The sequence below is a fragment of the Bubalus kerabau genome, chromosome 11 (genome assembly GCF_029407905.1).
Source record: "Bubalus kerabau isolate K-KA32 ecotype Philippines breed swamp buffalo chromosome 11, PCC_UOA_SB_1v2, whole genome shotgun sequence".
NCBI lineage: Eukaryota > Metazoa > Chordata > Mammalia > Artiodactyla > Bovidae > Bubalus > Bubalus kerabau.
The window spans coordinates 13,679,736-13,690,377 of record NC_073634.1 but is presented as its reverse complement, the minus strand read 5'-3'; the positions used below and the strand labels follow the sequence as shown (position 1 = coordinate 13,690,377).

General features: G+C 54.9%; 1 protein-coding gene across 18 annotated transcripts in view; it reads left to right on the top strand.

The window, feature by feature from the left end:
* The first annotated feature begins 3,461 nt into the window (after positions 1-3,461).
* Positions 3,462-10,642, top strand: part of TET3 (tet methylcytosine dioxygenase 3) — a 112,579-nt gene continuing 105,398 nt past the window's right edge. For 4 of the 18 annotated variants that reach the window (XM_055539597.1, XM_055539594.1, XM_055539596.1 and 1 more), the window contains exon 1: positions 8,456-10,642. Coding sequence is in view for 3 of the 18 variants with exons in the window: in XM_055539590.1 (XP_055395565.1) it covers positions 4,882-5,184 (303 nt within the window). In the remaining 15 variants the exon portion in view is untranslated. Of the gene's footprint in view, positions 3,656-4,457; positions 5,185-7,283; positions 8,127-8,169; positions 8,337-8,455 lie in introns of those variants that run through there. The other 14 variants (XM_055539619.1, XM_055539603.1, XM_055539591.1 and 11 more) reach the window with 12 other exon arrangements.

Below are 10,642 nucleotides of genomic sequence, written 5' to 3'. Positions count from 1 at the left end.
TTTATAAATGGAGCCTCCTTGGGTCCGCCTCCTCTAAGCGCCTCCGGCGTGATCTTGGCCGGCGCCTAGGTGCTGAAGTAGCTTCTCGTACGCTTCTCAAAGTTGAGGGTGCAACACCGGAAGGGCTTGTTAAAACAGAGCGCTGCGCCCCACCCCCAGAGTTTCTGCCTGAGTAGGTTTAGGGTGGGGTCCAAGAGCTTGCATTTCTAACAAGTGCCCAGGTGTCGGTGATGCTGCGCATCAGGGACCGCACTTAGCTTCTAGGCTGCCTGGAGACGGAGAGGCTCGCTAGCCACCTCCACGCCGGTCCCAGCTGCTCTACTGCCCTGAGCGCTGGTCTAGTAGGAATAACCCGGCAGCACAGGAGGCTGCAGCCCTGGGAAGGCAGGGCCTGAGGAATTTGGATTTTATCTTAGGGGCCCCTGAAGGGTTCCTGCAGGTAGGAAGGCAAGCAGGAATAAATCTCGGAAGCCTGTGGGTGCTCGGTGTTACCAGGATATTTCATTCATCAGATTCTCCTGACCTCCTTTCTGCACTGAACACATATTGATTGTCTAGGTTTAGGGTTACAACGGTGAAAAGACAGGGTCCCAACCCTCCAAGGGCTCATAGTAACTAGGAGGGAAATGTGCAAACGATTACAATACAGGTAAGATAACTGTTTCTAGGGAGGCAGCGTCAAACTTCTGGAGAGAGTGGGTGGGACTCGGAGCCTGAGGAGCCGGAAGCCGTTTCATGTAAGAACTGGCATTTATGCAGAGACTTGCAGAATGAATGGGAATTTGGCAGGTAGGAGAAACTGGAAAGGGGTTAAAGTGGGAAGGGTTAGGCAGACGGAATGAGCGACAAGACTGCTCAAATAGAAGTTTCCAGAGGGAGACTGGGAGCTTGTCTGGTGGGCAGTGGGTTTCCCTCCCACTTCTCTGGTTGCTCCTCTGTCTCCTTTCTTTGCTGGCCTCTCATCAGCTGCTGTCCCTCACGAGCTGGTGTTTGCCAGGGCTCTGGCCTGGCTGCCTTTCCCTCCCACTCTCCATGTCCATTCCTCCAAACGTGAGGCCTCCTGAGCTGCTCCCTGTTGGGGCCCACATGTGTTTCCAGCCCAAGCCTAGCCTCCTGCGCGCCACACAGATGTCCCCGGTGCCTCCTGTACTCTATCTTGGTGAGTCGGGCCCTCATCCACCTTGTTACCTAAGCCAGAGGATTTTGTGAAATGCCTCTTCCATATATAGCTGGTGAAGAGTGAACTGGCACAGTGAATTGCTGGTGCCATTCACCAAGACAGAAAACAAGAGGAAAGATGCCAGGCTCAAATTCTGTCTACAATTCACTAGCTGAGTGACCTTGAGCAAATTAATCTATTTCCTTACCTGTAAAGTGGGTTTCAAGATAGGCCCTACCTCACAAAGTTGTTATATGGATTTAACAATAATTGTTATTTATTAAGCACTGTGTTAAGTATTTATGTGGATTCCTTCAGAGTTGATGAGTCCAAGGTCACTCTGCTATTACGTGCCAGAGCCAGGTCTGGAACCCACAGTTCGCCCCCTTCTTCATTGTCACACTATCTGGAGATTGTCTATCAAATAGGGAAATACTTTCAATATAATGTTAAGTAAAAAGTGGACAACAAATTGCATAACCAGTGTGAGTGCAGCCATCTTTTAAAAAAAGGAAATACTCTATAGACAGAAAATGCTAGAAGGAAATATAGCAAACGGTTAAATGTTGTATTGAGGTTATTTTTGTCTTCTAGTTCTCTCTTTCCTGTGTTTAATATATATAATTTTTACTAAAAATAAAATATTTAAAACATTAAACATTCATTACATTAAAAACAATTACAAGCCCACAAACTGTTCTGTTTGAATGGAAATTACACTCCACTGGTATCTCTTCTCAGTTCCAGTCTTAACTTCCCTGAACAGAAATTCTTTCCTACTCTCAAAGGCCGGAGTAGGAAGTAGGTATTGGAGCCATGTTCACACCCTCCCCACAGCTGACAACCTGGCCCCTCGAGGAGGCTGTCAAAATTAGGTCTGTGGGGAGGGAAGTTCCAGACAGAACGCGGGCTTCTCCTACCGCCTCGGGCTTTCTGGACAGCGCTGCTTGAGATCAATTACTTTTTTCTTCTTCTAAATAAGCGGCCGAATGCTCTTTTTCCAGTTCTGGCTGAGTCGTTAGCTTCAGCCCAGTGGTGACGCCTGCCAGGTACCTGGCTCGGTGAACACCGCCCAAACTGGTCAGGCCAGTCCTCCCGTGGATGTTTCTGCCAGGACTTGCCTGTGTGTGTGTGTGTGTGTGTGTGCGTGTGTGTTGTGTTAGAGACCCACCCTTCTCCCCAGCAACCCAGGTAGGTGGAAGGTAGCTTCGGGGACCAGCCTGGCAGTGTGGCCAGATGGGTGGAGCTGAATTAATCTAACCTGGAATTTCAACTTGGCCTGAACAACAGGTGAGAGTAAAAAAGCAGCAGAGAGAACGGGATGTTCGGCAACTTAGAAATACTCTTATGCCTTGCCCCTTGCCCCCTGGCTGGAAAACAGCCCGGGGTGACTTTTCAAAGTCTGCGCTGGGTTATAGGGCTCGACCCCTCGGAGGCTGTCCGAGCCCCTCCTGAACGCTGTCCTCCTCGGTTACCCTCCGCGACGCGCCCGTTCCCCCTCCTCTGGGAGGCAGGGCGGGGGTATCGGATTAGTCTTTGTTTTCGACGCGAAAGAGCCGAGAGCGGCGCAGGGGAGGCTCGCGATGGCAGGGCCCCGGGGTCCGCCTGGGTAGGGCGCTGGGCTGCGATCCCGGCGAAGGTTCCTGCCGGCTGGCCCTTGGCCTCTGCTCGCGGGGTATCCCCTCCTTGCCCGCTAGGCTGACTCGGTACGCAAACGCGCGATGTCCCCCATTGTCCTGCCTCGGAATGAGCGAGCGGCGGCCAGGAGAGGGGGGTCAGTGGGGCCCGGAGTTCAGGACTCCCAGGGGCACTGGGGCCGTCCCAGGCCGCTCGGCCCGCAGGGAGTGGCAGGAAGTGGGGACACCGAGGCCGGCTCGGCCGAGGGCCTAGGCTGGGAGCTCCGCGTGCCCCACCCCGCGCCGCCCGCCGCGCCCGCTCGGCTGCAGAAGCGCCGGAGGGCGGGGGCGGCCAACCCGAGGAGGGCGGCCGGGTCCCGGGAGGACCGACCGCGGGGGAGGGGAGGTACTGCAGGTGCAAAGGCGCGGCGTCCGGGCCGGGCCCTGCCCCCATCCACTTCAGGACCGCCCGCACCGTCCCCTCCCCCTCCACGGAACTCCCCCCCTCGCGCAGCCCCGAGCCCGGCGGAGGGGGCGGCGGCGGGGCCGGCGGGGCTCGGCGGGGCCGCACGTGCGCGCCCTCCCGGGCGGGGGAGTCCCCGGGCGAGCACGTGCCGCGGCGCGCGGGGGGCGGGGAGTCCCGCGGACGCCTTCATTGCTGCTGCTGCTGCCGCCGCGGCCGCCGCTGCCTCTTCCTTCCTCCTGCGCCGTCCCCTCATCGGCCCGGGCGGGGGGCTCCGTGCGCCGAGCTCGGTCGGGCCAGGCGCTCCAGGAGGCGGGCGCCCCAGGCGGCGGCGGCGGCGGCCGCGACGGTGGTGGCGGCGGCGCGGGCCGGGAAACTTTGCCCCTTTGTGCGCTCCGCCCCGGAGGCGGCGGGCAGGTCGGTGCAGTCGGTGCCTTTCCGGCTCCGGGGTGGGGGAGGGGAGGCCTGGGGGGGGGGGCCCGCAGGGGAGGGGACGGCCCGGGGGGGGCCCGCTACTTTGTTGCGGGAGACGAGGCGGGGGTGCTGCGGGTCACAGTGTAGCCGAGCCGGGCGGGGGCGGCGGGGCGGGGCGGGGGCTGCGGAGCCGCCGAAGCCGAGCGGCCGAGGCCCCAGAACAAAGGAGCCCGAGCGGCTGCGCGCGCGCGGCCGGGCCTGAGCCGGAGCGCGCCCCCCTCCTCGCGCCCCCTCGTTGGAGCGGGCCGCCCTCCAGGGTCCGGCCCGCAGGCTGGGCGGCCGGCGCGGGCTACCCCGGGCGCGCCCCACTCCAGGCCGCCTCAGTGCCCGGGACGCCCGGGCAGCCCCGCCGAGTGAAGCTCTCGGCAAACTTTATTTTGAAAGCTGTGCTCCCTTGGGGAAGGCCCAGCGACCTCCAATGAGGGGCGTGTGGGAATTTTGGCAAAAGTCTCCCAAGCCCGTGGGGGTGGGGAAAAGGACAACTTTCTTAGACATCTCACCTTGACCGCCCCCTTAAATTCGCCGTCCAGGTTTCCTTAACACCCCGTCAGGCCCTCATCCTGCTCCATCAGGGAGCGGGTTGGCTAGTGTGCCCTGCCAGAGGTTCTGGACAGAATTTCATGAGAGCAAGCCCGTTCTCTTCCCCCAACTTCTCTTTTCCCAGAAGCAGGAAGAGGTAACAGAAAGAGTGAAAGTTGTCCCCCAGCCCCGAGTGATGCGCTTCCCCTTTCTGTCTCTTTTCCAGGCTGCGCGCTGCCTTCTCCATCATTCTGACCCGGGAGAGGAAAACTCAGAGGAGAACCTCCTCACCCTACCCTGCCCCCATCACACACCCACCTGCTCACCTCATGCCTGGGTCCAGGGTGGGTGAGGGTGAAGAGCCCACCCAGCCAAGATGATCCCTTCTCTGGGGACTGCCGCTGATGTCCTCCCCCAGATCCCGGGCCCTGGCAGGTGGGAGAGTGGCCCCCAACTGAGTCCTGTCAGACTGCTGCAGAGGAGGTGAAGAGGGGTTGAGAAGAGGTGCCCGTCCCGCAGCCTGGAGCTACTTGCCTTCGCTCTGTAGATTTTGACTGCTTTAGGAAGAAGGACTTGTTGGTGGCCTTTGCAGGCAGGAAGCTGGACTGTGGCTCTGCCCCAGCACCTATGCCCCCACCTCTGGCAACGTCATGAGTCAGTTTCAGGTGCCCCTGGCAGTCCAGCCGGACCTGCCAGGCCTTTATGACTTCCCTCAGGGCCAGGTGATGGTAGCGGGCTATCAGGGGCCTGGGCTTCCAGTGGCCGGGAGTGAACCCCAACTCCGAGGGGGTGGAGATGGGCGGAAGAAGCGGAAACGGTGTGGTACTTGTGAGCCCTGCCGGCGGCTGGAAAACTGTGGGGCTTGCACCAGCTGTACCAACCGCCGCACACACCAAATCTGCAAACTGCGCAAGTGTGAGGTGCTGAAGAAAAAAGTGGGGCTTCTCAAGGAGGTAAGTTGGGTCTTGCTTGACAGCCCTGTTCCTTCCTTGAGGGTGCTGCATTCCCAAGAGTCTTGCTGAAGACCGTTAAGCCATTCTCCCGTTTTGATCCTCCAGGTCCAACTTTCAGTGAGGGCTGTGAATAGGAGCGTAGCTGCCTTTAGAAGCTGGTTCGGGCTAGTTTGCCGCGCTTACAATTGGTGGGAGGGTAACCAGGTTGCTCAGGGCTTTGAGCTAGCACTCTTATCCCGGATGTTTGCATTTGACTTGGGACAGTGGTATCCAGCTTTATCTTTAGAAGTTTTTTGTCTGGTTGAAGCCTCAGATATATTTCAAGGTCACGCTAATGCTTGGGTGATATGGGAGTGATGGTGTCAGGTAAGGGATGGAGGCTAATGGGTTTGGAAGGAAAAATTTGGAGTGACAGGGTAGTCTTATGCTGCCCTGATGGAGTGGGATGTTTCTTTCCCTAAATCTTTTTTTGTGTGCCATCCTTTTGGGGATGGTACCTAAAAATGTTTGGGAATTTAATGAGAAACCCATGGTTTGAGTTCCCACGCTAGACAGTACTTCTTGAGGTCAAGGACTTTTTATGCCTTGTGTTCTTAGGACCTGGCTCAGGTCCTTGGTGTGTCGGAAGCCCTCAGATGCTAATTGAATGAATGAATGAATGATGTGTGTTTGAGATGCTGTCAACCCCAGGAAGGAGTACTCCCTTAATTGGGAGTTGGGAGGGCAAGGGAGGGGAGGAGGAGTTGGAATGAGAACAGAGAGGGGAGAGGAGAGGCAGTGGCACTGCACTGTCCGTCTTTCCTTTGCATGCCGGTGGTGGGTTGCCGGCCGTGAGGCTGGTGGCAGCCGCCACAGCGGAGAGTTGGCAGAAGTAGGGACGAGTGAAGTGAAGCAGCTTGGGAGGAGAGCTGTAGCGGCCGAGGTCGCTTCAGGCAGCGGGACTCGCGCTGGACAGAGACCGAGGCCTGCGCTGTCCGTGGGGCTTCCCCGCTTTGCCCCTGATTTGTCCAAGGGATCGGACGACTCAGGTTCCCTCTCTGAGTCTGTCTTCTCCCTGGGGACGTGGAGGGGCTGTGCTTCTTGGCCTTTGAAGCCCTTTCCAGCTGGGCTGGAAACCGCTGTGCTTCTGGGAGCCGGGGCACCTGTGGCTTCGATGGGCTGGCGCCTCGCACTTGGGATTTCCCTGACCGCTGAGTGTCGGAGCTGTGCCGCCAGTTTGGTGGGGCCGTGGTCTTGTGGCTGGGAAGAAAGATCCAAGTGTTTGGGTCAGGAAAGTGGCCGTTGCTGGGATGTTTCTGCCCCTTCTCTCCTTCTCTTGTCTGCTCCCTGTGGAAGCTGCATATCACGGTCCAGGGACAGCGGATGGGTGCCCTGTTTCTCCAGTCTAAGGTTAAAGCAGACATCTGGATCACATCTGTAGTTCCCCACCCCAGCCTGGGAGACTGTGTGCAGCCCCTTTATGTTGCTGCTGTTTACGGGGGAGTTGGTATCCTGCTGGTCCAGTGCCCTGTGGGTCGTTTCTGAAAGGGGGGTGGGACCAGGGGTAGGCTTCACTCCTGGGCACGAGAGCTCTTGTTTCAGTATAAGGAGGACATGCCCCGTCTACTTTGTAAAGCTTGGTTCCTTTGCTTGCTTCCTTCTAGGGTTTATCTCCTCCTCTGCTGCCTTCCTCTCACTTCATTCCTCTCAAACCCTGGGGGATGAGCTTTCTGGGCTGGATGTTCCTAGAATGCGTGGCTCTTGTGAACCGTGTTTAAGTTCTTCTTTTGGCATCAAGGAGGTGCACCTGAATGGAAGGGGCTGGGAGTCTAGCCAGGGGCCTGTCATCCTTGTGTGTAAGCTGCTGCCCTGGATTGCCAGTGGTCGTGGTTAAGAGAGGAGGAATCTGGCTTGGCTGAGGCTTAGAGTCAAGCCCCTGGATGTTTACGTCCCTGCAGACCTTGCCATGGCCGGCTGGCTCTCAAGGCCCACAGGATTGGGGAAAATGCAGCTGGTGTCCTGTGGTTCCCCCCAGACAGAGGGTCCACATGCTTATCTGTGGACCAGTGCAGCCCCATGACAAGTTCTCTGGGTTTCTGCAGAAACCATGGGAGGGGAACAATGGAGTGAGCTTTGTCTTGAAGCTAACTTTGTTTGACTTAAAGAGCAGAACTTTGTTTTAGGGATAGGTACTTTTTACTTTTTTGATGATTGAAAATATACTTTCTTTTATGGAATGGAAGTGTTGATAGAAAGTAGATCTTTTTTTTTTTTTTCCCTAAAAAACAGTATTGGCAAAATACAGAATAGTAACTAGTGTCTCTCACCATAATTTTTTTTAAATTGGTCTGTGAAGGCTAAGAGCGTGGGAACCACTGTCCAGGCAACACTGCATTTGACGAATGTATCGCTGGCAAAGCTGGCAGGCCCTCTAGGCCGTTCCTGAGTGAGAGCCCAGGGAACCAGGCCGGCATTTACAGCCCCTAGGGGACTGCTGGGACCTTCACCACCAGGTCTGAGCGGCCATGTAAAGGAGGGGACGTGTCCCAGGATTTGGGAGGTTGGGAAAGGAGGAGACCTATCCCTTGGGAACAGAACTTTAGATCTTAGCCCCCGCTCTTCAGGTGGGACAAGACAGAGCATCCCAGGAGCCTCCTGGGGGTCAGGCCCTCTCCCTGCATCCATGCTTCTCAGTGTCTCCCCGTTGGGCATCCTTTCTGCATGTCCATCCTGTCTCCACCTCCTCCAGCTTCCTTTGGGACTTGCGCAGAGCTGTCTGCTGACAGCTGCTTTGTGTCATCGTTTAAGAGGGGGAAGCTTATCTTGATTTTCTTGTCTCCTTCCCTGCTCCTCACTTTTTTACCCAGTGTGGGTAGGTGGTGCTACAGAGCCCCTCTAGTCAGAGACATTCCATATTTTAACGCTAGAGGCGACTCCCAGGCCTGTTCCTGTCCACCACAGAGGTAAGTGACTACTCGCGCCTCTGGGCCCTAAAGAGAGGTAACACGCCTGCAGGAGTTCATTTCTGCAGCTGTGGTCTTCCTTCCTAGTCCCAAGAAGGCTTTAGATCCTAGGCTGATGTCAGAGGCTGTTTGACTTCCTCATCCTTTTTTACCTGAGTGGTGGCTTGTAGAAAAGTAGGCTCTGGTGAGTGTGGAGATGCAGAGCCCAAAGTAAGTGCTGTGCTGCTTATTCTCTTGAGCATTGTTTTTTTTTTTTTTCCCCTCACATGTCAGATGGGGTAATCCTTCTTTGTGAGGATTAATTGAGATAAAATATGCAGAATGTCTAGTACATGGTAGGTAATCAGTGCATGGTGACAAAACATTCCTAGAACATCTAGAAGAGAATTAATCTTTATGCATAAAAATTATATATGTTAGTCTCTGAGCTGTAATTGTTTATTAAATGTTTATTTCAAGACATCCCAGCTTACTCATAGAACTGTGGGGCCAGGCAAGAGGAGGGAGGAGTTTGCCAGCCTCTTTTCTAGGGGAGGAGGCTGGACATCCAGGAGCAAGGAGCCGGTGTGGCCCAGGGCCTGACCGAAAAGCTGCCCATGGGTGAGGGAAGTGAAAATTTGATAAAGAAGGTAGGAGAAAAACTCCTTGTAAAAAAAACTTCCCGGAAGTATGTATACATGAGGTTAGAAGCATGAGTGAGAAATAGAAATATATATGGTGTGTCTAGCCCTCAGCCAGGTGGATTTCATGGCTGAAACAAAGCTCTAGGCCCGTGTTGAGAAAAGATACTTTGGAATTTGGGATCTCTCAACAGTATCGGAACACCTGACCAATTCTTGCCTCACCTGCTCCTGGCTCTATCTTCCTGAAGATGGGCTGTGGGTGGGGTGAGGTAGGGGATGCTATCAGGAGGGTAGCAGTTCCCACCTGCGAAGGGAGAATTGATTGGTAAAGTAGAAGTGATGAGGCTCTTTAGAGACAGGGAGCCCATCTCAGCATTTGTGAATCCAGGGAGACGCCTGGGCAAGGAGCGATGTTGACCGTAGACTTCAGAAAATTGTTTTTCAGATGTAAACAGTTTTAAACCCCATGGCTACAGACTCTAAAAGGGAAGTTAGCTGGAGGGATAGGATTGCTTTTTAAAAAGAAAATGCTGACTCAGCAGTCCCAAATGGGGCCCTAAGGAGGAAGGTGGTGGGGGCTAAGAGCTGGACCATCTGTGTGGCTGCTTGGGCAGCTGTCTGGTGAGTGCAGATGGTGAAAGATCATGCTTTTTACATGGAAAGGGGGTGCGAGTCAAGGGTAGTCTGACCCTTTAAGAAGAATATTAGAGAGACCAGTGGCCAGAATGTGCTGAGGTGGTGGAAGATGCTCAAGACAATAATAGTCTTTTATATGTTCCCAGTAGTACACAGAAGGAAAGGGTTTGGAGCAGAACTGGTGACAGAGAGAAGCCTCTAGGTCCCTGTTGTGTCAGTATAAACTGTATAAACTGTTATCAACTGGGGAAAGGATAAACCATGGCATGTGTGGTTAGGGAGGGAGAGACAGCTACCCTACCTGAATCTGAGTCATCAGCTCCCTACTACACACCTGCAGGTATGCCCATGGAATGGCATCGTTGTGGAATTACATGATGATTGGGAGAGAGCCGGAAGACCAGAGACAGGTAGAAAGTTCAATTTTTCAAAGGTATGCTGGAAATTGTAAACCAGTGTCAGTTTTTGACCATTCTAGAGCAGATTTCTAAATTAGTTATTTTCATTTACGGCTGTGCTGGTCTTCGTTGCTGTGGGGCTCTTCTCTAGTGGCGGGCGGGGCTGCTCCCCAGTCGCGGCGCATGGGCCTCTCACTGCGGCGGCTTTCTTTGTTGTGCAGCGCGGGCTCCAGGGCCCGTGGGCTCAGTAGTTGTGTCGCATGGGCTTTGCTGCTCTGTGGCGTATGGAATCTTCCCAGATCAGGGATCAAACCCCTGTCCCCTGCATTGGCAGGCAGACTCTTAACCACTGGACCACCAGGGAAGTCCTAGACGAGCAGATTTTTTAAAAGGTGGTTCATGAGATTTAGAAAGACAAATGGTGGGCTCGGGGATCCCTGTGGTTCTCTACAAAGCAACTCAAGTCAAACCAGTGGGCCTGGATTTCTGCAAATAAATGATAGTGCTTCCTTCTAGCGTCATAGATCAGAGGGCCAGTTTTTTATTTAATGTCATTCTGAAGAGGTGGAGAAGGCAACGGCAACCCACTCCAGTACTCTTGCCTGGAAAATCCCATGGACAGAGGAGGCTGGTAGGCGGCAGTCCATGGGGTCGTGAAGAGTCGGACACGACTGAGCGACTTCACTTTCACTTTTCACTTTCATGCATTGGAGAAGGCAATGGCAACCCACTCCAGTGTTCTTGCCTGGAGAATCCCAGGGACGGGGGAGCCTGGTGGGCTGCCGTCCATGGGGTTGCACAGAGTCAGACATGACTGAAGCGACTTAGCAGCAACAGCAGCATTCTGAAGCGGACACAG